This window comes from Acomys minous (genome assembly GCF_964271855.1).
Source record: "Acomys minous genome assembly, chromosome: 1".
NCBI classification, from domain to species: Eukaryota; Metazoa; Chordata; class Mammalia; order Rodentia; family Muridae; genus Acomys; species Acomys minous.
In genome coordinates, this window is record NC_140483.1 from 186,619,269 (window position 1) to 186,645,498 (window position 26,230).

The following is a 26,230-nucleotide window of genomic DNA, read 5'->3' on the forward strand; positions in this document are numbered from 1 at the left end:
TGCGCAGTCACACAGGCGAGATTTTTTTTTTTTTTTAAATATGTTCTCTTGTCATCCTTGCGCAAGAACCATGCTAATCTCTGTATCCTTTGAACTTTAGTCTATGTACCTCCAAAAGCAAGCACGGGAGCTTAAAACAAAAAGCAACAAACAAACAAACAACAAACAAAACATACCTCAGGCCTCAGGGATGGCTCAGGGAGTTAAGGCACCTATTCCTGAGCAAATTCAGTCCCTGGAACCCACGTGATGGAAGGAGCAAAGTGACACCCACAAGTTTTCCTCTGACTTACACACACACACACACACACACACACACACACACACACACTGGGTGTTTTGTTTTATTTTGGTTTGGTTTTTAATGTCCAGGGGCCTTCTTTAGTAGCATTCCCTGAGAACCCTTACAAGGAGCCCCGGGTATCGCTGAAGTGCTGGGAGAGGGACCCAGAACTCACCCAAGCGCAGGTTGCAGCTCCTGGTAGGCACCAGCGTTGATCCTGGAGGCCCCAAAGGATGGGCTTTTCCCTATGGTTGGAAGAATGTGGATTTAGTTTGTCTAGAAACTTCTGAAAGCACGTTTTTCTTGGTCACTAAGTCACCTAAGTGTATTCACGTAGGTACACATTATACAATGTAGCCACATAAAGGACTCTATAGAATACAAGAATGCAAGTATCAGAGCTGGAGAGATGGCTCGGGAGTTGACAGCCCTTGCTGTTCTTACGGAGAACCAGGTTAGGTTCCTAGCACCCAGGCGGTAGCTAAAGACCCCCTGCAATTCCAGGGGTCCCAAGGCGTCCTTTCGGCCTCCTCAACACTAGGCACACATCGGACTCAGTGAGTAAAGAGCCTTGTAGCCATGCCTGCCAAGTTAGACTCAGTCTCTGGAACCTACATGGTGGAAGTAGCAGACAAAACACTCACACACATAAAATAAACATTTTAAAAATAATCAGAATATTAGTTATACATCTTACAAGATGATAAAAGCAACTTCCTATTGAGCTCCTACTTGGACTCAGAATGTTCTAGTTGATTTTTTAAAAAATACAACATAAGGAAACCCGAAACACTAGAGGAAGCAATTCTGTGCTTCGAGTTCATTGAAATTATGACAGAATTAGATGGTTTCCTGCTGAGTGCAACAATACTGCTCATCTATGTATCAATCTCAGTACAGATTTAAGACAATTACCTAGAAATGCTGAGGCTCTGCTCGTTAATCCCATTACTGACTCTGCTTTTATGGTTTTAATGATTATCTTTATTCTCTTCCTCAATGTGTAAATTTAAGAGAATTAAAAGGTTTCTATAAGACAGGCAATGAAACCATAAAACTTTTGACTCTTGAGCTGGGATGGTGGTAGAGCAGCCCAGCAAGCACAAGGCCCTGACTTAGTCTCAGGCATCACGTGGATAGAAAACTGACTCTTGAATTAATGATATATCACTTCCTCTCAGCAGCCCCTATATCAGTAAGGAAGCGTCTCTTTTTGCAGTCTCACGATTGCATGAGTTGTCACGATTACATGGTGCTGAGTTATTTAAATTTGATAAAAACTTAAGTCTAATTTTTTTTCTTCTCTCATATATTAGATCCCAATTGTAGTTTTTCCTCTCTTTCCTCCTCTAAGTCTCTACCTCCTCTCTCCCCCAGATAAGCCCGCCCGCGCGCGCGCACACACACACACACACACACACACACACACACACACACACACACACACACCCTGCCTCCCCTCAGAAAAGAGCAAGCTTCTCAGGGACATCAATCAAACATAGCGTAACAAGCTACAGTAAGACCAGGCACATAGCTCATATGAAGGCTGGACATGGAGAAAATGGGTCCCACAAGCAGGCCAAGGAGCCAGGGACAGCCCCAGCGCTGACTGTTAGGATTCCCACAAGAACACCTAGGTGCTCAGCCAGAACATATACACGGAGTGCCTAGGTCAGAACTCCGCAGGCTCCCTGATCTCTTTGGGCCCCTGTGAGTCCCGGCCAGCTGACTCTGTGGCTTGGGTTCTTGTGGTGGTCCTGAGCCCATGTGGTTCCTTCCTCCCCCGGACTCCCAAGCTCTGCCTCATGCTTGGCTGTGAGACTCGGCATCTGCATCCGACCAGTTGCCAGATGAAGCCTCACTGGTCGCTCTGAGGACCATTCTGTTGGGTTCCAGTCCCAGAACACCCTGCAGGCAGAACAGACTGTAGGTCAAAGGTCTTGTAGCTGGGTTGGTGTCCCAGTCCCCCACTTGAGGCCTTGCCCGGTTACGGAAGACGGTCGTTTCAGGCTCCCAGGCCCCCGCTAGGAGGAGTCCTCGCTAGGGTTACTCTTGTAGATTCCATGGAGTTTCCGTTGTACTAAATTTCTACCAGGCCCCCAAAATGCCCTCCAGTTCCAGTCATTTCTGGCAGTATTTGCTCCCTCTCCCCACAACCTGACCGTGCCTTTTCCCAACCCTACCGTGCCCTAGTCCACCCTGGAAATCTATTATATTTTCCCTTTCATGGGAGATTGTTGCAGCCCACCTCCTTAAGCTCTCCTTGTTGCTGAGCCTCTCTAGGTCGTGGACTACCATAGGATTATCTCTTACTTTATAGTTAATATCCTCTCATAAGTGGGTACACACCATGTTTGTCTTCCTGGGTCTGGGTTATCTCACTCAGGATGATTTTTTTTTTCCCTAGTTCCATCCATTTTCCTGCAAACTTTATGATGTCATTGTTTTTTAGCAGCTGAGTAAATACTTCATTGTGTAAATGTACCGCATTTTCTTTATCTATTCTTTGGTTGAGGGCCATGAAGATTATTTCCAGTTGCTGGCTCTTATGAAGACAGCTGCTACAAACATAGCTGAGCAAGTGTCCTTGTGGTAGGATGGAGTATCCTTTGGTACATGTCTAGGAGTAGCATGGAGGTGTCTTGAGGTTGGTCAATCTACCAATTTTCTGAGAAACTGCCGTTTTAATTTCCAATGTGGCTGTACAAGTTTGTGCTCCTGCCAGCAAAGGAGCGGTGCTGCCTTTGCTCCAGAGCCTCACCAGCACGAGCTGCCGCTAGCGTTTTTTTGTTTGTTTGTTTGTTTGTTTTTATCTTAGCCAGGACAGGTATAAGATGGAATTTTAAATTCATTTTCATTTGCGTTTTCCTGATGGCTAAGGACGTTGAACATTTAAGTGTTTCTCAGTCATTTGAAATTCCTGTGTGAAGCCTCAATATTTTCCACTCTTAGTTTCTTCATCAGATAAAGTGCCACCAAACTCTGCAGACTTCTACTGAAAGCCAAGGACACAAGCAGCAGTCTCACTGTGTGGCCTAGCTAGCCTACAACTGGCTATGTAAGCCAGGCTGGCAGGGGGCCCAGAGAGAGCTGCTTGCCTCTCCTGAGTGCTGAGACGAAAGGTATACATTACCATGCCCAGAAACATTGATTCCTAAGATTTTATATAAACATATTCTAATTCCATTGAAGTTTTGTACTTAGTAAACATCTGAGAAAACTAGCCCAACACCTGTCTCTGGTTAGAACAGAATCATTAGATAACAGATAATTCCTCAAGACTATTTTAAAAATCTGACTATACATAACAGGAAAGTTTTCCTCTGGCAATAGCATCAGGGGAGCTTCTGTACCCTTAGTACACACTTCTGCAGGTGACTTTTTTTTCTTTAACCACCTGCCTGATTCACACCTATTTCTTATTGTGTACTTTATTGCAGCAACCTAACTTCATGGGCCCAGGTTAAGATGAACTGACTCTCCATTTAAGGCCAGTTCAGGACTGACAGGATGGCTCTTGGTTAAGCGTCATCTCAAAAGTACAAGGATCTGAGTTTGGTCTCAAGAAGCATGAAAGAAAAACAAAAAAACAAACACACGTGGTGTGGCAGCATTTGTTGTAATTCTTTTAACTGAAGTACTAGGTGGGCAGGGATGGACTGATCCCTGACCTCTGGAACCTGCTGGACAGCCAGCCTGGCCTACCCGGCTCCAAGTTCATTCAGAGATCCTAAGTGTAAGCAGAGTAGGTGGCTGCTCGGGAGTAAACCCAAGCTTTACCTCCAGCCTCACATGCAGACTCGTGACCCATTCTGGCATATGCAACCACCTCCCCCACCGTACACGATAAGGTCCACTCTTTTTCTTTTACGTTTTTAGTTTTGTTTTTATATTATGTATATAAATGTTTTGCCTGCATGCATGTTGTATGCAACATGTGCATGCCTGGTAGATCCCCTGCAATGGAGTTATGGGTGGCTACGAGCCCCTATACAGGTGTTTGGAACAGAACCTCCAGACCTCTGCCATGGCACAAGTACCATTACCCACTGAGCCATCCCCTCAGCTCTAAAACCTATTCTTTTCTTTCTTTCTTTCTTTCTTTCTTTCTTTCTTTCTTTCTTTCTTTCTTTCTTTTTTCTTTTTCAAGACAGGGTTTCTCTATGTAGCCTTGGCTGTCCTGGACTCACTTTGAGGACCAGGCTGGCCTCGAACTCATAGTGATCCGCCTGCCTCTACCTCCCAAGTGCTGGGATTAAAGGCGTGTGCCACCATGCCCAGCTCCATGACCTACTCTTAACATGCAAAGTATATTTCACTTTGAATGCCATACAGAAGATCTAAAACTAATTTAATCAGAGTCCCCTCTGGTAAAAAAAAAAAAAAAAAAAAAAAAACAAGAACAAAATAGATCATCTCTTCTACATTTCACTACTAATATTTCTTTCCATCAGATTCAAAACACGGTATCAGGGTGCTGGGGGGATGGCTTGGAGGGTAAAGTGCTTGCTGCAAAATCTTGAGGCACTGCATTTGGGTTCCTAGCACCCATGTGAAAAGCACGGCAACGTGGTGACAGCTGGAGTCCCTGTGCTGGGGAGGTAGAGGGAGGTGGCTCCCTGAGGTTTGCTAGCCAGTTAGTCTAACTAAATCTGTGAGCTACAGTTGAAAGAACTCATCTCAGAAAATGAGATACAGAAGTAATAAAGCGAAGTACCTGGCGTTGACCTCAGGCCCTACTGTGCCCGCATGTGTCTTCACCACACGTGCACATTTTACACATAAAAATTGGAAAATTTTTTTTAACCTTCAGTCATCTCCATGTTTGCAATATCTTCATTTGATCATGAAACAACTAATATCACTGTGTTTGTGTTTTTACTGGGGAGGCAAATGGGTGAGACGGGATCTTGCTCTGTAGTTACGCTGGCCTTAAATGTATTAATGGGATTCTCCTGTCTCTTCTTCCTGGTGAAGGAGCCAGAGCCACCGTGTCCAGATGTTCTTTTTCACTCCTGTATTCTCTCTCTCTCTCTGTCTCTCTCTGCCCCACCCCCTTTTTTTTTCTCTGTATAGCCCTGGATGTCTGGGATTGTTCTGCAGACCAGGCTGACCTGGAACTCACAGAGATCCGCCTGCCTCTGCCTCCTGAGCGCTGGGATTAAAGGCGTGAGCCACTGCTGCCCAGCTGTCAATTCTGTATTCTTGTCCCATTTCACGTTTTTCTCATTTCCTATATCCTTTGCTACAGTGAGCTCTTTTGTTTTATCATAGGCCCCCTCTCCAATGTCCTCAATCCACTTTTGCAGTTTCTAGAAAAATCTTTCGTTAAAAAAAAAAAGGGTCGCTACCATACTTAAAATTTGGTTAAAAGTTTATAGGGATGAATGAAGTGGCATAAACCTGTGTGCTGGTTAGTTTTATGTCACCATTATATAAACTAGTAATCTGAGAGTAAGGAACCTCAACTGAGAAAATGGTTCCATTAGGCTGGGCTATAGACAGGCCAGTAGGGCATTTTCTTAGTGATCAACAGGAGAGGACCCAGTGCATTGTGGGCAGGACCATCCCTGGGCTAATGGACCATGCAAGCCAGTAAGGGGAACTCCTCCATGGCCTCTGCATCAGCTCCTGCCTCCAGGTTCCTGCCCTGACTTCCTCCAGTGATGGTCTGTGACGTGAAAGCAAATAAGCCCTCTTATCCCCAAGCTGCTTTTGGTTACAGCGTTTCCTGGCAGCAATAGCAGTAACCCTGCCTAAGAGGCCTGTGAATTCCAAACACTTAGGTAGCTGACCTAGGAGGAGTTACAGATGCTTCTGAGCTGTCATTGGGTGCTGGGAACTGATTTGAGGTCCTCTAGAAAACCAGCCAGTGCTCCTAACCACTGAGCCATCCCTCTCCAGCCCTTAGTTATTTCTTATACATTTCCTAGTGTGATATAATTCTGACTTATTTTTTTTATTTCATCATCTTTGTTTCTTTAGTCTGATTTTAAAAAATCATCCTAGGGTCTGGAGAGATGGGTCAGCGATTAAAAGTGCTGGCTACTCTTCCGGAGGACATGGGTTTGATCACCAGCGCCCAATGGTGCCTCAAAACACTCTGTAATCCAGTTCCAGGGAATCTGATGTTTTCTTCTGGTGCCTCCTTGGGCGCCAGGTACAAACATGTTGCACAGACACACATGCAGGTACGCAACCATTCACATGAAATAAAAACAGCACCATCTACACAAACGTCTTAAAACATTTCTCCTGTGTTCTTCTAGTAGTTAGTGGCATATCTTTCCCTTAGGTTTGGTCAGTTTGGGGTTGTTTTTTTGCATGTGGTGACATACGGGGGCCTCGCTTCATCCTTTGGTATGGGGTTATCATTTTCATAATGCCATTTATTAAAGAGACTGTTCTCTCTCTGATTTTTCCCTTTCCTTTTTTTCTTTCTTCCCTTTCTTTTTCTTTTTTCTGTCTGTCTGTCTGTCTTTCTGTCTTTCTTTGTTTCTTTGTTTCTTTCTTTCTTTTTTAAACAGGGTTTTACTGTGTAGCCTTGGCTGCCCCAGATTCACTTTGTAAACTAGGCTAGCATCAAACCTCTTAGTGATCCGCCTGTCTCTGCCTCCGTGAGTGCTGGCATAACAGGCGTGCACTACCATGCCTGGACACTTTTAAATGTTTCTTTTTGACACCTTGGCTGAAGACCAGTTGGGTGCGAATACAACTCTTTGGTCTATGTGCTGGTATTATCCTGTTTCAGTTGCTGGAGCTTTATCCTGTACTTTGGAGGCAGGTTCGAGGACTCTGCCAGGCTCGTTCCTTTGGCCTGAGGTTGCTCTGGCCACTCTGGGTCTCTTGTGACTGCTTTTTCTCTTTCTATAAAAAGCTTCACTATATTTTTGTATGAGTTACACCAAATATGTAAGTAGCTTTGGGTGGGTGTCAACAGCTTAACAGTATTAATTCTCTCAACCTATGCACATCCATGTTTGTATTCTTTACACGGTGTTGCATAACGTGGCAGAGGACATTCATTTTCCATCCTTAAATTCATTCCTAAGTATTATGATTAATTTTAGTTGTCAGCTTTACCCGATTTAGAATCCCTCCCTCTGGGAGAGTCTCAGTGAGAGATTGTCTAGGTCAGGTTTGCCTCTGAGCGCGTCTGTGGTGGTGGTGGTGGGGTTCAGGTTTGTCTCTGAGCCTGTCTGTGGGGGGTCAGGTTTGTCTCTGAGCGTGTCTGGGGGGGGGGTCAGGTTTGTCTCTGAGCGCGTCTGTGGTGGTGGGGGGGTTCAGGTTTGTCTCTGAGCCTGTCTGTGGGGGGTCAGGTTTGTCTCTGAGCGTGTCTGGGGGGGGTCAGGTTTGTCTCTGAGCGTGTCTGTGTGTGTGGGGTCAGGTTTGTCTCTGAGCGTGTCTGGGGGGGGTCAGGTTTGTCTCTGAGTGCGTCTGTGTGTGGGGGGTCAGGTTTGCCTCTGAGCGCGTCTGCGGGGGGGGGGTCAGGTTTGTCTCTGAGCGTGTCTGGGGGGGGTCAGGTTTGTCTCTGAGCGCGTCTGTGGGGGGGTCAGGTTTGTCTCTGAGCGTGTCTGTGGGGGGTCAGGTTTGTCTCTGAGCGCCTCTGTGGGGGGAGGTCAGGTTTGTCCCTGAGCGCATCTGTGGGGGGGGTCAGGTTTGGCTCTGAGCATGTCTGTGGGGGGTCAGGTTTGTCTCTGAGCGCATCTATGGGGGGGGGGGGGGTCAGGTTTGCCTCTGAGCCCGTGTGTGTGTGTGTGTGTGTGTGTGTGTGTGTGTGTGTGTGTGTGGTCAGGTTTGCCTCTGAGTGTGTCTGTGGGGGGTCAGGTTTGCCTCTGGGTGTGTCTGTGGGGGGTCAGGTTTGCCTCTGGGTGTGTCTGTGGGGGGTCAGGTTTGCCTCTGAGCGTGTCTGTGGGGGCACTGCTTTATTACAATGGGGATGATCGGCACAGTGTGGGTGGTACCACTCCCTAAGCAGGGGAGTCTAAACTGTGTTTTAAAAAGCCTTCTTCGCTTTTTCTCCACGGGGATGGAAGGTGAATCGCTGTTTCTAGTGCTTAGCACCTTGGTTTCCTGACACTGATATACTGCAACCTGTAATTATGAGCCAAATATACTTTCTCTCTTATGTTGCCTTTTACAAAAACGAACACACACACACACACACACACACACACACACACACACGCACACACACACACACCAGAGTCTTCTATGTTGATCTGGCAGGTCTGGCACCCTCTATAGCGATCAGGTTAGTCTAGGGCTCACAGAGATCTTCCTACATCTTAACTCCTGTTGCTTTTGTCAGAGTATTTTATCACAGCAGTAGTGTTGCTGACCCCTTGTCAACCTGACACAGAAACACATCACTGTTAAACCCCAACCTTTCTTTTCTTGCTCGCCCTCAAGATCACATAATAACACCACAGTATAAAATAATTTACAAACTTAAAAAAAATCTCCCTAGTCTTTACAAATCCAAACACTTTAAAAGTCAATCTCTTTTTTAAAAAAATCCAAAGTCTCTCTTTTTAAAAAAAATTTATTTACTTTTTATTTTATGTGCATTAGTGTGAAGGTATCAGATCCTTTGGAACTGAAATTACACACAGGTGTGAACTGCCATGTGGGTGCTGGGAATTGAACTCAGGTCCTCTGGAAGAGCAGACAGTGCTCTTAACCACTGAGCCACCTCTCCAGCCCCTAAGTCTCTTTTAAAACCTAAAAATCTCTTTAAAAATTTAGTCTTCGAACTATGAGCTCCTGTGAAATACAAAAACAAAAACCCAAAAGACTATTAAATCCTTGCTTACTTCAAGAGGGAACTACTAGGGCACAGGCACAGCATAAACAAAGCAGAACCAAATTGTAGTAGTATAAATAGCTCAAAGCCCAATGTCTGGGGCATACTTATGATCTTCTGGGCTCCCCCAAGGGGCTTCCCCAGCCTCTGGAACACAGCTCTTGTGTGCTGACTCTTAGGAAGCACTTCCCAGAAGATTTCACCTTAACAATATCTCTCCACACAGGATCTCTCTGTGGAGCCCTGTCTGCCCTGGAACTTGTTCTATAGAACAGGCTGGCCTCAAAACTCAGATATTTGCCTGCCTCTGCCTCCTAAGTGGTGGGATTTTAAAAGTGTTTGGACTTGTAAAGACTAGGGGAGTTTTCAAGTTTATAAAATATTTTGCACCGTGGTGTTATTACCTGATCTTGAGGATAAACAAGAAAGGAAGATTTGGGGCTTAACCAGTGATGTGTTTCTGTGTCAGGTTGACAAGGGGTCAACAACACTAGTGCTGTGATAAAATACTCTGAATGAGCTCCTATAGGACAGCTTGCTAAGCACTGCACACTCAATGGCTTTTCCCGCACAAAGTTCCAAAGTCTTCTTACCACAATCTTCCCTGAAACAAAGTGGTCACGTTTGTCTCAGTAATACCCCATTACTGCTACTAACTTGTGCCAGTTAGCGTTTCTATTGTCATGATGAAACACGTGACCAAAGTTGCAGAGGAAAGGGTTTATTCGGCTTACAGTTCTACATTGCTGTTCATCCTTGAAGAAGGAAGTCAGAACAGGAACTCAAACCACGCAGGAACCTGTGGGCAGGAGCTGACGCACGGGCCACAGAGGGATATATTTTCTTACTGGACTGTTCCTCAAAGCTTGCCCAGCCCATTTTCTTACAGAATCCAGAACCACCATCCCAGGAATGGCACAACCCACAGTGGGCTGGGTCCTCCCCCCTCAGTCACTAATTAAGAAAATGCCCCACAAGCCAGTGCAGTGGTGAATGTCTGTGATCCCAGGCAGAGGCAGGCAGATCTCTGTGAGTTCGGGGACAACCTGGTCTACAAGACAGTCCAGGACAGCCAGGGCTACACAGAGAAACCATGACCGGGGTGGGGGGTGGGGAGAAAGAAAGAAAATGGAAAATGCCCTACAGCTGTGTCTTATGGAGGCATTTTCTCTACTGAGGTTTCCTCATTTCAGGTATTTCTATCTTGTGTCAAGTTGACATTAAACTTGCCAGCACATGTAAAAAACTAAGATAGCAGACTTGGTGTTCGTTTTGTGTATTTGTTTTTGCTACTGTGAATAGGGTTGCTTTCTTAACCTCATTCTTAGCAAGTCCATTACTTGTTTTCGAACAATGCCATTGATTTTTAAATTTTTATTCTATTACTTATTTTTGAGACAAGAGCAGTCTCACTATGTTCTTCAGTAGTCCAAGCTGGCCCAGATTCACTATGTACCTTACGTTTACTCTGCACTCACAGCAATCCTCTTGTCTTAACCCATGGGACTCAGGCCTGCTGGGGTCATACACCTGTGTGCTTTCTTTCTTGTGTGTGTGTGTGTAGGTCACAGAACAACTGATAGAGTTGGCTTGATCCTTCCCACTATATGGGTTCTTGAGATAGAACTTGAAAGCTGGCAGTCAGGCTTGGGCAGTAAGCACTGAGCCCTTCTGCCTAGCCAACCTTGATTTTTGTCTATTGATTTTGTATCCTACAACTTCACTGGTTTTATCTACCTTCAAGATTATGGCATTCCCAGGCACAGTGGCACATGCCTTTAGTTCCAGCACTCAGGGTGGCAGAGGCAGTCAGATCAATGTGAATTCGAGACCAGCCTGGTCTACAAATCGAGTCCAGAACAGCCAAGGCTACACAAAGAAACCCTGTCTCAAAAAACCAATAATAAATAATAAAATTATGACATCTACAAACAAGAGTTCTTGCTTCTTTAACCTTCTTTAGAGTCAGGGATTTAAAATACTACTTTTTTTTTTTTTTTTAAAGACAGGGTTTCTTTGTTACACAAAGCCTTGGGTGTCCCAGACTCTCTTTCTAGACCAGGCTGGCTTCAAACTCACAGAGATCTGCCTTCCTCAAAAAATACTACTTGAAACTCCAGAGTCACCGCCAAGCATGACTCGTTGTTTAACTAACTTCCCTTGCCTATTGCTCCGGCAGAGGTTTCCAATAGTATGTTGAATAGGAAAGGTGAAAATAGACACCTTCATCTTATTCCTTACATTGTGGAAAACTTGTTTTCCTTCTTACAAGGCTTAACAAATGCTATTTCCTTTGTATAAATAAGCATGTAGCCATAAAGTACCAAGTGCATATCAAGCAAATGTCCTCATGTTGCAGATATTTGTATACGTTCATCTTTCGAGGATACCCTTTTATCTCTCATCCCCGTCAATCACAGTGCATAACAGTGCATTTATTCAATAAGATATCTGATGATTGATTCTCTCTAGCACTGAGTAGGCTGTATTAGATAATGTAAATGCTTATCATCAAAATTCTTAAAAAAAAAAAAAAGGACACTCATAATTACACTTAGGATGGTGGGGACACAGACATTGACGTTTACGCAATTTTTGTCGAGTCAGCACATCTGGAACACATAAAGGGACACCAGAAGACAGGGACCGAAGGGCATAGGCTAAGTGGACTTGTCTTCTGTCTGGGGTCTCGCTCTTGGATCAGCGCTGGTCGGCCGCTAACACCTGTCCGCACCTGTCCGCCCTGCCCCAGGTCTCCTCTCCAGGCTGGGTAACCTCGCTCACCCGCGGGACTTTCACTGGCGCTTAGAAGCCCACGGCCTCCCGCTCGCCCCGCCCCGCCCAGGCCGAGGTGTGTATGTGCCTCAGGGGGAGTCCCAGGTGAGCAGGCCCGGGCACTTCCGCCCAGGTGAGCAGGCCGGGGCACTTCCGCCCAGGTGAGCGCAGCCGCCGCACTTCCGCCAGCTGCGGGGGGAGGCCGTGCCCGCGCAGCCCTGGGGCTCTCACCCCGCCGTCGCCGGACCAGGTAACGCTCGCGGCGCCCCGGGCGGGGACCGTGTCCCGAGCCCGCGTCCGGAGCCCGCGCTGGGAGTCGGCGCCGGGCAGCTCGCAGGCTCCACCGCGGCCCACGGCCCCGGCCACCGACGAGCCCCGCTCCGACTTCCAGGCCCTGCCCGGCCAGGCCCGTTGATCCCAGCGGCCGCGCGTGCTCGCGGACGTAGTGGCCGCCGCTCCCCGGAGCGGGGCGGAGCCTCCCCCGCAGACCGTGGGAAGGAGCGGAGGGGCCGGCGTGGCCTCGCGTGGGCCTCGCGCCCCTCGGGGCTGTTCCCTGCTTGGCTGGGAAGGTGGCTCTCTCAGCCTTTGGGGAAGTTCCTGCATTCCTGCCTGACGTCAGGTCCTGCGTGCCCACCTTCCGAGTGTCCCCCGGCCCGCCCTGGGGTCTCCCCCTGGGGCGTTCACTCGCACTTTATGTCTCCAGTGGGCTCTTGACCACTTCTGGTTCGAATGCCTGGTTGACTTTTGTCCCTGCGGTTCAGAGGTCACACCTTGCCGGGCCTGATTTCTCTAGGTTGCCTCTCCTCTGCATCTGACCTATATGCTCTCAGCATCGGTAGGTGCCCAGAGTGTGTCTTCAATTAAAAAGCCTACTGAGACCTAGAATAGTTAATTAATCTGTTGCTTTTAGACTGCTAGACCGCATTCCAGGCCAACTAGCCTCCCCCTGGCTTCGGATTTCTAGGGAAAGCAAGGGAGAGGTGGGATTAAAAGAGGGATCTGTTTATTTCTGCAGACTTTGAAGTCGTGACCTTTTGTTGTTTTTAGGGCCCTAACGGCCTCTATAAAGATTATTGACATTTTAAGATAATTTGAACATTAATAAGTGTAGATGTGCAAGATTTTTTTTTTTACTGCTAGATTCTGTAAAGCGATTGTACCCAGACTAGTTTAGGTGCTATTAGTGGTGGTGTACAGTGAGCTTGTCATCAGAAGTGATTTGAGTTAAAGCTGAGTTATATGAAGTTGTCAGTCCCATTAAGCATAGTCTTAATAAGCTCCACTTTTTTATTATTGTTGTTTTTAGTGGTGAGGGAAATTTATCTAGGACCACACCGGCACCGAGTAGGTGCCCTACTGCTCCCGAGTTCCGCCTGCAGCCGTTGTGCTTGTATGAAGTTAGTATAAATTAATTGTAGGGAAAACAAGATGAGTTTCAAAAAAAAAGGAACAAAACAAAACAAAAAATAAATATGAAAACAGGAGGGAGACTTGCTGCGAAGAAAGTGGGTAAAGGAGGGGAGGAGAGGGGGTAAGGGGTAGTTTGTGTGTGGAAATGACCAAACTAAACTGTATTCTTGCCTGAAATTGTCAAAGAATTAAAAGAAAAAAGGAGCTAGCAGGAACCAGAAAAATCAGTTCGTTGTTGAGAAAAAGGCGGTAAATACTGTTACTTAAAAAAAAAAAAGTTTTTTTTTTTTGATGGATGGGTGGGGGAGTTTGAGACAACATTTCTCTGTGCACCTCTGAATGCCCTGGAACTCACTCTGTAGACCTGGTTGGCTTCAACTCAGATATCTGCCTGCCTCTGACTCCCGAGTGCTGGGATTAAATGTGTGTGCTGCACCACTGTGCCTTACTTTTTATTTTCAAAGATAGAAATAATATGATCTGTGTTTTCTTATAATGAAATCTCCTTTAAAACCTTGAATTTTTTTTTTTAAAGACAACCCAGCGTTTTCCAGCACCTACAGTTGGGTTTAATAATTATTTTTACACCAAACAGCCAAGCAGTCTAAACTTAATTGCTTTGTTAAAGTTTAACAAAAAACAAACAAACAAACAAACAAACGTATTACTTTGGGGAAGCCACAAAATCTTTCCTTGTCTTGGTGGGAGGTTAAGTTTCTTGAGAAAACAAGGCTAGTCCACCATAATATTTGAGAGCACATAACCATTCTTACTTTATTTTTGGTTTTCAAACAGGTTTTGTATGCATTTGTATGTTTTTGGGGGGCTCCCAGTGTGTATTCTGTTGGAAATGGAAGAAAATTTGGTGCTTGTATTTATTTGTATTTATTTATTGGCGCTTAGGATGGAAACTCAGGGCGTTGGACATGCTAAGCGCTTGCTCTACCAACAAATAATACATTTTTAGTGAGATGAATAGATAGGTGCTGAGGAAGGTGCTGAGGACTCAGTAGGGTTTAAGGGTAGGTATTGGCTCCATTTACAACTTGGCCAATGGTTTGTGCTGGTCCTCCGTTTGGAAATGATCTGCCTCACTGAGATTCCGAAAAGTTGAAAGGGAACAGTTGTAGAATGTGTTTCTCCCACAGGCCAGATGCAATCAGGAAGAACTCACGCCTGTAAGCATTCTTAGGTGGATAGTCAGACTGGGCCAAGAGGCAAAAGTCTTTGCTAAAAACATTGCAAAGCTCTTTCTCAAAAGACTTAAGTTAATAGGTCAGTACTTTGCGGTGAACACAGAAAAAAGCACAAGTGAAACAGGGTTCTCTGGGACCAAGATGCATTGTAAATCTGAAATGTACACTAGATTCTGAAAACAGTGTAAAACAAAGTTTAAAATATCTTATTTTTACATTATTTGTATATTTAAGTGATGCTTTTTATGTATTGGATTAAGTGAAATACATATTAAAGTTAAATTTTCTTTTATATGGTACTATCTTTTTCGTTTGTTTGTTTTTGTTTTTTTGGATTTCTTCTTGCTATTCTATTTTATTTCGAGACGGAGTTTCTTTGTGTAGCCCTAGCTGTCTTGGAACTCTGTAGATTAGGCTGTCCTCTGTTTCCTCCGGGATAAAAAGCGTGTGCCACCACTTGCTAGCTATATTTATTATTTTTAAAATTAAGTGTATGTGTGGTTATATGCAAGTGCCTGTGGAGGGAGGCAGTTAGTGCCCTGATGTGGGTCTTGGGGACTAAATTTCGATCCGATATAAAAGCAGTATTACCTAGGTGTTCAGCCATCCCTCTGGCGCTTGCTAGTTAAGGGTTATGCACATGTTTACCTTTCAGGGGGTTTGCTGGACAAGGCGTTAACAGTCCGGTGCAAATTATCTTGTGTTTGAGACAGTGGCCTCAAACTCACCTTCCTCTTGCCTATGGAATGCTGGGATTACAGGTGTGGACCACAGTGCTTGCTTTACACTGACTTTTAAAACCCCAGTTTATAGGCCAGGCCTGTGGTGGTGCATGCCTTTAATTCCCATTATTCTAAAGGGAGTTGAGGAATCTCTGAGTTCTAGAATATTCTGTCAGTTCAGTAGGCCAGTCTGTTTTACACAACAAGTTCTGGACCAACCAGGGCTACATAGTAAGACCCTGTCTCACCCCACCCCCAACATCAATATATAGGCTTTTTAAAAAATCATGTGTTTTGTATTAATTGCACTGATGGAAAGTTTTATTGTTCACTCTTCTCAGTACTGATTATATAGCAAAATCACACATGATATATTAACTTCTTTGAAATTTCAAAATGTGTAATTTTGATTGAAAATGTACGTCTGTTGAGTGTGGGCCATGTGCTAGACCAAATGCTGTATTTTATTTAGCCCTCTCCACAATGAAATATTTGAAAGTTTTTGTTGTTATTGTTGTTGTTTTCTTCCTGAATTCTTTTTCTTTTCAAACTTCCTAACTTTGGGAGTGAAGGCAGATGAGGTAAGTGAATGCTGAGGGTCATCTTACTTTTAGCTACTTACCAGAGGCCAGCAGCGTTTGCTATTTCCCTCCTTCATGAGTTAACTCTCCTCAGTGGCATCCTGCTTCCTCCTTGTTTTCATGTTTTTCCATGCCATTGTTCCTCGTGTTTTTACTACATCTTCTGGGTTTATGAAATAGAGATGATAAGCCATTAAGAACATCAGTGCGATAATGTTATACAGAATAGCCCTGTGTTGTAAAGAATAGATGTTAAAATAGTTAATTCAGCGGCAGGCATATGTCTTCTTGTTTTCCTTTGTTCTGGGAAGAGGTTGAGGTGGGGTCTTGCTTTGTAGTCCAGGCTAAGCTGGAACTCTCAGTGTAATCCAGGTTAGCCTGTACCTCTCAGCAATCCTTGGCCCTCAGCCTTCGAGTGTTCGAATAACACATGTGAGCTACGCACCCCACAGCAGAGGAACACTTGTTGGAAGGAGCATGACATGGTTGGTAGGACTGCAACACCTAGACTGGCCTTCCTTGTCAGTTTGCTAGGTTGTTTAGAGTTTCAAAACATGGTATGACCGTACTTCCTGGAGACTCATGAGGCATAGTCTGTACATGGGGGAAATAAGCCAACCTCGAGACTGTAGCTAATCATTAGTGGATTCTAAATATTCTAGCCCTTTTAGGGGAGGGCTGTGATTGCAGCATCCTTTAAGCACATGAGCATAGGGCTGGAGAGATGGCTCAGAGGTTAAGAGCCCTGGCTGCTCTTCCATAGGTCCTGAGTTCAATCCCCACCAACCATATGATGGCTCACAACCATCTATAATGAGATCTGGGCCCTCTTCTGCTATGGTATCTTTCAACTTGGATTTCACTATTTCCTCCATATGTGCTCGCAGGTGAACTTAAAAACATTTCATGGAGCATTAGCCTTGTTCTGGAATTGCTTTTTCTTACATTCTAGGGATATATATTTTTTTTGGTGTTCAGTTGGTTTAGGAAAACTTTCACCAAACAAACTTGTGTTGCTGGAAATTTTGGGGAGTCCTGGTGGAGTTGCTACACGTTACCAGGAAACCGGTGTACTCCTCTCTTAGAGTTTTTAGTATTGTTATTAAAAGAATTTTAAGGATGGACTGAAAAGTAAGCTTGAGGAAAGTTTTATTAGAGTTAAAGGAAAACCCCTGGAGGACCAGCTGTAAATCTAAGCAGGTTCCCAGAGGAGGCAGCCAGACAAGAGGGAGAGAGGAATTCCTGCTATTTAGTGAGTCATAGAGGTCAGCCCCTCAGCCTGTGACAAAAGGGGGAGGGGCTCCAGAGGGAGAACAAGACGCTCAAAACACCAGAAAGAGCATTTTAAGGCTCTGACTAGCATCCAAAGGGAAAAAAATAGAGAGGTCCAAGGAACAGTCCGCCCTTCTGAGTCAGGCCTCAGGAAGGCGTTAGGAGCACAGTCACTCCTCTGACCGCTGTAGCTTGAGGAGGATCAGGCCTTCCTGAGGCTGGTCCCTTAGCCAGATGATTGACCTGCCCAACTGGAATGTTGTCTTCACTCGGCCACAGATTCCATTCTCCTGACCAGAGGGAAATAGCTTTCCCTTAATGGGCCTTTAATGACTGCTGTGTAGTGTTTGAGTTTGTATCGCGTGACAGCTGATAGTTATTTAGAGTCCTGGTGGCAGCCACCACCACTCTTTCTTTGGATTCTGTTTGTTTGGATTCTGTCTGTAGTACCTAGTAAATGTTGAGCTTTAAGGACAATGGAAGATGGACAAGTCCTGACCTTTGGCTCTGAAGGAAGCACAGTTAAAGCTGTTCATGGACCTCATTTTTGAAAGAACTTCATCAGGACCTTACACGTAATATTAAGCTCATGGATTTTTCAAACTTCCTGGTTCAGTGAGCTCAGGAGTTACGAACCACCCAGTTGTAACGGCCCACTTCACTGAGTGCCTATGCTTTCCCAGCAAGATAGCCAGTGACCTTTTTCTCAGAAAATTTTAAATAGATGATCAGATGTTTATTAGTAGGAAATTGAATTCTCTTGAGCTAACAAAAGTCTGAAAAGTATGCTTCTTGGGTCCTTAATTTGTCTTGGATGTTCCCCCCCCCTCCCCCGAGATAGGGTCTTTCTGTGTAGACAAGTCTGGCCTGGACCTTCATGTATAGACCACGGTGGCCTTGAATGCACAGAGATCTGCCTGCCTCTGCCTCATGAGAGTGCTGGGATTGAAGAGGTGTACCCTCACTCTGGCTCTTTAGATTCATAATCTGAGGAGTTAACAGAATTTTTTTTCCAGTAAATGACCTTCAAAGAGAAATGCAAATTAAATTCAATTTCTTTTTCTGAGTAATCTTTTCCCCCAACTATTCCATTAGTTGGTATTGACATAAGATATGGATTTGTTAAAAACCACAATATTATAATTTTCTTCAGTCAAACTTACAGTTGATATGAAAAATTCATGTTCCAAACTCTGTTGTTCAATGATGGAATAGGACCTGCTGAGCATAATAAACTTTTTTTTTTTAAAGTTCTACATTTTATTACTTGACAAACTGTTAGGATTCTGCTTCAGTCCGCCTACTTGTGATGTCATTGCTTACGTGCCACAGGGGTGTGGTCCTGCCCAGGGCCATATAAAGTGACAAATCGTCCACGTGGCCCTTTCTCTAACCTCTCTCTTATCCCTCTTATTCTTCCTCTCTCTCTCTCTCTCTCTCTCTCTCTCTCTCTCTCTCTCTCTCTCTCTCTCTCGTACCCCTCCTCCTTTCCTTCTCCCCCAATGCTTATTTAATAAACTCCATACAACACAATATCTGGTACCTTGTATCTATCCTTATCTTATTCTTACATATAAAACAAACCACACCCCGATTTAGACATGACAAGTCTCCAGGTTAAACATGGTGGAGTCCCACTGGTAGGGTCGATGGATGGCCATGACTCAGGATAGACCCTCAGTCTTGCCATCCTGAGAATCCCCACAGACCCAGCTTCACTCTCCCCCGTATCTTCTCTTGGAGTTGTACCAGATCTCGTTACCAGTTGTCATCTGAATCCATTGAGGAATAGGACGATTTTGCGTTTGTTTTTTGGCCAGGAGTGGCTTGATTCTGAAAGTCTTGTGAGAAGACATGGCGAAAAGCGAGTCTGGTGTACACCGCATGGTGGCAGAGGAAAGGAGAAGAGCAATATGCTTCCTGTTCTTTTTGTATGTGTTGTGCGTTTGTGTGTGTGATATGAGTGTGTAATGCATACATGCACGTGTGCCTGCTCACAAGTATATGGACCTATGCAATGCATGTGGAGGCCTGAAGCTGACGTTGGCTCTCTCCCTGTGCCCAGAGCTCACCAATTAGGCTAATCTAGCTTGCTAGCTTGCCTAGGGGATTCCCTGTTCTACCTTCCTAGTCCTGGGATTGCCAGTGGCTTCCACACCTGTGAGGCTTTGCAGTGTGAGCTAGAAACCCCGATTCCCGTCCTCACACTTCTTTGAATGTGCTTTACCCACTGAGACATCACCTCGGCCCTTTTGGGATTCTTTGATACTGTGTCCCACTGTTTTAATGTCTAACTATGGCCAGTTGTAGGCAGCCTATCTACAGCAAATTATACTCAGGTTACACATAAACTGTAAGCTTCATTTCTGTTGCTGTGACAGACTGTGTTGACAGAAAGCAGCTTAGTGGAGATGAGGGTTATTCAGCTTATAATTCCAGGCACCCAGCCCATTATTGGAGGGAAGTCATGGCAGGAACTTCAAACAATCTTATCACATTCACAGTGAAGAGCAGAGAGAAGGAAAAAAAATGGCTGTGTCATTACTTCCTTGCTTATGCTCAGCTTGCTTTCTTCACTCTGTTGCAGTGTCCTGCCCAGGGAATGGAGCTGCCTACAGTGGGTTGGGTTTTCCACATCAGTTAACTTAAAGCAATTCCTCAAAGCCATGTCAGTAGGCCAAACCATTGTAGACAGTCCTTCATCGAGACTCTTTTCCCTCATGATTCTCGGTTGTGTCAAGTTGACAATTAGGCTAACATGCCTGTGGGTGTTTTTTTTTTTTTTTTCCTGTTTGGATGTGCTGGGGATTGAACCTAGTGCCTTGTAAAACTAAGTAAGAGCTGTATTGAGCTATTCTGCCAGGGCCAGCCTGTTAGTTTGCTATTAAGTAGGTCAGCTATGTTTGACTGTACTCTGCTGTAGAGTCATTGTGCTTTTTCCAGCATTTGCCATGTACTTGTGAGTTTTAGTCCCCTTCCCTAGACAGTGTCTTGTTGGCGGATGGTCTAATGTATTTTGATGGTAATTACTGCTTGCTGTCTCTGTGACCCACCTTTTAATTAATAAAAAGCCATCCCACCTGGGCAGGGAAGAGGAGAGAGAGAGGGGGGGGGGAATCCTGGGGAGAAAAAGAGAGACCACCATGAGGAAGGAGAAAGACCCTGAAGAGAGGAGAGGAAGGCCGCCATGGGTTAAATGGAGGAGAAGCACATGGCCGGCCTGGATGGAGAATCCGGCCCAGATGAAAAACATTAGCAAGTATTTGGTATTATGGATGGGAGGTAGCTTGATAAAAGTTATTAGAAACAGATACCTGCCCCACTATGGAAAGTAGTTTAGAGGATTAATGTGTGCCCTGCCCCAGGTTAACTAAGGCTATCTTAAAATATAACAAGTGTCAGTGTCTTAATTGATTGGTAGCCAGGCATACTACTAATAATGATAATTTAAAAACAATAGTGTCTGAAATATGGAATTGTCTTTTTCATTTAAAGATTTATTTGTGTGCACCATGTGTATGCTTTGTGCCTGTTAATACAAGGTTTCCTGGAACTGGAGTTATGGATGGTTATGGGCCACTATGTAGGTACTGGGAACCAAATCTGGGTCATCTGCAAGAGCAGTAAATGCATTTAACTATTCTTCAGCCCCAGAGTTGCAGTGATTTTCTAGGCCTCTTGTGTTTGCATAGGTCAGCCTTGTTAAACACAAATCAGAGGGTTGAGTGACCAGCTGCTCTTTACTGAGGTCATCTCTGTTCCCATCGATTTCATGATGCCTTCAATTTTATCCACTGGGAGGAAGATAATGGCACAATTAAAATTTTTTAAATATTTATTTATGATCATCTGTATGTAGGTTTCTGTGTGGCTGTGTGTACATGTGCGTGTAGTTGCCTGCAGGAGGCAGAAGAGGCCTTGAGTTGGAGTTGCGTGTGTTTGTGAGTGGCCTGGTGTGAGAGTTCTGAGTGTCAAACTCTAGTGCTCTCCAAGAGTGGTAAGCATCCTTAACTGCTGAGCCATCTCCACAGTCCTGGTGCTACAGTTTTTTTGTTACGCATTATAAAATTGTGTATATATAGTATAAATACTATAGCTACAGTTAGTAAAGTAGCATATATTTTTAATTTTAAATTTACTTTGGTGTGCATGTATGTTGGTGCACATGAATGCAAGTGTTACACATGTGTGGAGGTCAGAGGTTTACATCAGGTGTCTCACTTGATTGCTTTCCACTTTATTTACTGAGGCTTGGTCTCTCACTGCACCAGAGGTGGCTGATTCTGCTAGTCCAGCAGGCGTTAGCCAGCTTGACCTGGGGATCCTATGAGCTGATACTACAAGTGACCTTCCACAGTTGCCCCGTTTGTGTTGGTGCTGGGGACCCGATCGCTGTTCTCATATTTCACGGCATCATTTTATCCGCTGAGTTCTCTCCCCAGCCTCAGTAATATATTTTTATAATTATTAAAAAAAAAACCACAGAAATTCTTAAATCTGTGTCCAATGTTTTTAATTTATTTACAGCGTGGCTTGAACACAGGGCTTCCTTTATCCAGGCAAGTACTCTACCCCAGCCCATCATATTCTTAGTGATGGGAATGCATTCTCAGAAAGTCTGAACACCATTGAAGCATACTATTTATTTATTTTTATATATGTGCACACATGTACGCGCGTGCGAGAGAGAGAGAGAGAGAGAGAGAGAGAGAGAGAGAGAGAGAGAGAGAGAGAGAGAGAGAGAGACCCCCAAACTATCTTGGAACTCACTGCATACCCCAGACTGCATCCACACCCGTGGCAGTCCTTTTATCTCGGTTCTCCAGAGCTGGGATTAAAGACATGCGTCACCACACTTGTCTGATACATTCCTGTTTAAAATAGGAATCTGAACCCAGTACTTCTTGGTTTAGAAGTCTGTGATCACTACAAGCAAAAGTCAGCCTGCTTAGGGCTGCCTCAACCTACTGACAGAGCACGGTGCCTCTTCCAACCTTTCAGAGGCAGAAGAAATTATTATAAAAATGAAAATGATTGTTGCAGAGAAAGGGTCTTGATATATAGCACAGATTTCCCTCCAACTCCTGATCTTTCTGCCTCCCATTCTCACATCCCAGAGCAAGCATGCGCCACCAAGCCTGGCTTGGGGGAAAGAATGGATTTTAGGTGCGCCAGCCATACCTTGCTGTGTCACTGATTGCTCATTTCCAGTCTTGGTACTTACCTCTTTGCAGTCCATACTTGTAGTAAGTCTGGTCTTTCTTTTCTTCTGATTCTTCTAGAGACTCCTTACGTCAGTCAGTGTGCCTGGATATGTTTGCTCCAACAAAGTCACGCCCTAGGCCTGCATGTGGTGTTGAATTTGTGGCTTCCATGCTGGCAGCACCAGGCTCACGTGAAAGCTTTCTCTCAGCGTACAGTGCACACCGCTGTTACTGTGTGCCTTGCAGGGGGATGATCCTGTGATGATGTTGTTATCTCGCTATGTATCTTAATTCTCTTTAGACCACTTTAGCCGTTATCTTTTGGTTCCTTTTACTATGTTTATTTAATGCCTACTTTTACTTATCTGTGAAGTTGGGTCTCTTATAGCTTAGACTGACTTCAGACTCAAGATCTTTCTGCCTCACTCTCCTGTGTCCTGGTGTTACATGCATATGTTGCTATACCTAGGTTGTTTTTGTTCACTGTGTTGGAGGCAGTAGCCCAGGCTGGCTTTAAACTTGAGTCCTCATGCCTTGGCCTCTTGAGCGCTGGGATTACGTGTGTGGTACCACACTTGGCACTTTCACCACTGTTTTAAAATTATAAAAAGTGAAGAATAGAGTCTCACACACGTTAGGTAAATATTCTACCACTGAACTACATTCTTAACCCATATTTCTTAAATAGAAATTCAAGCAACCCTGAAATATATAAAGTAAAAGAGGCTACTTTTTGTTTAGTTTTATTTTTGCTTGGTTTTGTTTTTGAGACAGGGTTTGTGCAGCCTTGGCTGTCCTGGACTCACTTTGTAGACGAGGCTGGCCTTGAACTCACAGAGGTCAACTTGCCTCTGCCTCCCTGAGTGCTGGAATTCCAGGCACGGACCACAGCACTCAGCTTAATTTTTGTTTTTTTTTTTTTTATTTTTCTGTGGTGTTGTGGATTGAATCCAGGGCCTCATGCATGCTGATCATTGGTTCTACCACGGAGTTATAACATCAGTCCTCAAAGGCTAACTTTAAAATTTTCTCTTTTCTATTTTCTGGAAGCAATAACTTTTACCTCCTAAATGTTTCTTTTTTTTTTTTCTATAAAATTCTCCAATGAAAACATTTTTATTTCAGAAGTATGGAAATAACACAAATATCCACCTAAATGCTGCTTTTCCCATCACTTGTGCATGTTGTAGAGCTTTCCTGGTGTTTTTTTTTTTTTAAACAAAAGATTAGATTTTCCAGTATGCTCAGGTCTGGTGTAAGTCTGAGATCATCCTCAGTTCCAGCTGTACAGCAGGAGGCAGGCACAGATAGCACGGAAACGTCTGTTCCCTACTCTTGACAGAGCCATGCCCACATGCTGGAAGTCCTCTGTCTGGTCCTCTGTCTGATAGGAAACCACCTCTGAGTGCATGTACAGCCTCTCACTGAAATTTTTAGTTTGTCCACTGAAGTAAAATTTAGTCTCAGAACACGTTCATTCTGAGTAGCGAGTGGTTTGTTGGTAACCAGATGGTTTTGTTGCCAGGAGTTCATTCCCTGGAGCAGGAGAGAATAATGAGATGCAAAGAGCAAATCCGCGCTGGCCAGTAGGGATGTCATGTAGACCTGTAAGTCTCTCAACATGGGGAAGATTATCCTCTTACTAGTTCACCGTGGTCAGGGTCTCACAGCCTGGCCTGCAGAATTAGATTGCTAAGTCAGTGGTAACCAAGCATGCGCTGTGGCACATAATTATGGCTGTAAGAAATATGATGTGGCTGGGTGTGTAGACTGACTGTGCTTGCCGAGTGTGGGCAAGGCTCTCTGAGCCACAACACTGGGGTGGCCTGAGTCTTAGACTGTGGCGATGATGCACTTCTAGGCAAATATTTCTTTGAAAATATTTGCTTTCAAACTCTTGAAGACACCTTTTAAAAAGTGGCCTACTTTTTTTATTGTTTTCAAAAGTCTTGAAAATTCTGAGAGATATGTACAGAAGTAGTTTTCTAAAGAATGCCTTTCTTTTCTTTTTTAAATTTGTTTTTTACATGCTTATTTTATTTTGATTTTTTTATGTATTTGCTTTCAGGCTCGGTCTTGCTGGCTTGGAACTCAAGGAAAACATTTCTGTTTTGGAAGCCTTTATTCCATAAGCTTTCTTTACTTATGCAAACCAAAAATATCTGTTTCCTGTTTCCCAGCCAGCCATGCCCCATGAATGCATGGATTCTCAGATTGTGTACCTGACATTTTAAAATAAAGGACTCTGTTAAAGTGTGTTTGCCAAGAGGCCTGCAGCCTGGGAACTCCCTGAGGCTGAAGGAGGGAGCACATGCTTGTGACATTTCTTCCTTCCATCTTTAGCCTATTCTATTGTTTCAGTGACTGCAATACTTGACTTTTGTAGGAGTTTTTCTATGAAAAAGTATGTAAAAAATACTTTGTGTGTGTGTGTGTGTGTGTGTGTGTGTGTGTGTATCATTGTGCCCTTTGAGAGAGAGAAAGACCTAGAAATTGAAATTCTGGGGAAAGAGAATGTGAATAAAATATACAGCTCTACATTGGTCCTCCTAAAGGGTCATGGTGCCTGCCCTCCCACCTGCTTCTCACAGGCGTCTGCACTCCAGGCTCCCGTTACTCTCATGTCAACTTGACGTTCAGCTGGAACAATGGCACCTTAGGGTTGTGAGCTTGGATTCTTTGCTTTATTGGTACAGTTAAATTAATGGCCATCATGGTGTAGACAAGGATGGTGCCATCTGGCTGTCGTGTTTTCGCAGCTCCCTGGTCATTGTTGTGAGAGTTGTACAGCTGTGATGCCGAGTGCACGGGGAGTGTGTCTGAGGTTCCTGGTTCTTAGGTCTTTGGGGGATTTTCGCACTGTGGAACACTTGCAGGGATGGCTTGGATCTTGACCAATGCTGAAGTCAGCCCTGTTGGCTTTGTTGTTGGCACATATTTCTTGTAGCCCAACCTGGCCTTGCGTTTCTCATCCTCCTGTCCCATCCTTCCAAGTACTAGGATTATAGTAATCCATTCTGTGTGGTACTGGGGATGGAACCTAGCATGTCCTGCATGATAGCTAAGGACTCTACCCCCTGAGCCACATCCCTGCCTCCCCACCCCAACATAGTGCTTTTGGGATTCATCCTTATAGTTGTGTCAGCAGCCTTTTTCTCCTGAGTGTTATAGTTATATAATATCTATTTGCTTATTTATGTGTCTATGATTGGGCATCTGGGTATTCCTAGCTTGGGCCGTTTACGAATAATACTATTTTTTTCTCATATAGGTCATATTTTCATTTCTCTTAGGTAAATGTTTATAAGTAGAAAGGGTAGATTATATAATTAGTACATTTTTAACTTTATAAGAAACTACTTAAGAAGCTGGGCATGGCACACGCCTTTAATCCCAGCACTCGGGAGGCAGAGACAGGCAGATCTCTGTGAGTTCAAGGCTGGCCTGGTCTACAGAGGGAGTTCAGGGTGGCCTGGGCTACACAGGGAAATCCTGTCTCAAAAAACAAAAACAAAAAAGAAGGAAAAAAGAATCAGAAACTATTTATGATTTAAACTATGAAAATTTAGTAAACATAAACTACCGAATAATTTCTCGAAGTGACTGTGCCGTTTCCCCACTGACTCTATGTGGTAGTTCTAGCTGCTTTCCAGGCTTGTTAACACTTACTTTAGTATTTTTTAACTTTCCCCATCTGAGTGGATATACATTGATGCCTTCTTGTGGTTTGAATTTGAATTTCACTAAGTACAATCTTAATAAAGAATATTCTTGAAGTTTGCTTTAGTTTTCTCTGTATAACTGCAGAAATGTGTAATGAAAGTTAATTTTTTTTCTTTAGGCTTTTTGAAAGTGATTGAAAAGAATAATCCAAAATGCCTGAAAATCCTGCTGCAGGTATAGAGGCTATATATTTTTATTTTTAAATTACTTAATGATTTCTGTGTGGATCGTGAGATGGTGTCTGACTTGAACCGATCA

At 44.3% G+C, this 26,230-nt stretch overlaps 2 protein-coding genes across 4 annotated transcripts in view; one reads left to right on the plus strand and one right to left on the minus strand.

The window, feature by feature from the left end:
* Positions 1-56: 56 nt before the first annotated feature.
* LOC311590537 (large ribosomal subunit protein eL39-like) lies at positions 57-19,453 on the minus strand. 2 transcript variants are annotated; one of them, XM_084769632.1, is made up of 4 exons: positions 18,209-19,453; positions 15,815-15,936; positions 459-528; positions 57-130 (listed from the first exon to the last, which is right to left on the minus strand). In XM_084769632.1, the coding sequence occupies exon 1, from the start codon at positions 19,019-19,021 to the stop codon at positions 18,761-18,763; it is 261 nt and encodes an 86-aa protein (XP_084625758.1). In that variant the 5' UTR covers positions 19,022-19,453; the 3' UTR covers positions 57-130; positions 459-528; positions 15,815-15,936; positions 18,209-18,760. The 2 variants fall into 2 exon arrangements, with proteins under 2 accessions (XP_084625758.1, XP_084625759.1); XM_084769633.1 differs by lacking the exons at positions 57-130; positions 459-528 and adding an exon at positions 1,724-2,191.
* The window catches only part of PATJ (PATJ crumbs cell polarity complex component), a 324,218-nt gene continuing 309,966 nt past the window's right edge, over positions 11,979-26,230 (plus strand). The window contains exons 1-2 of one of the 2 annotated variants that reach the window (XM_084769227.1): positions 11,979-12,114; positions 26,091-26,146. In XM_084769227.1, coding sequence (XP_084625353.1) covers positions 26,125-26,146 — 22 coding nt within the window. In that variant the 5' untranslated portion in view covers positions 11,979-12,114; positions 26,091-26,124. Of the gene's footprint in view, positions 12,115-12,344; positions 12,700-26,090; positions 26,147-26,230 lie in introns of those variants that run through there. The other variant, XM_084769228.1, reaches the window with a different exon arrangement.

Excerpts from the sequence above, each read along its gene's own strand:
- LOC311590537 (XM_084769632.1), bottom strand. The coding sequence starts at position 19,021 with ATGCATTACACACTCATATCACACACACAAACGCACAACACATACAAA.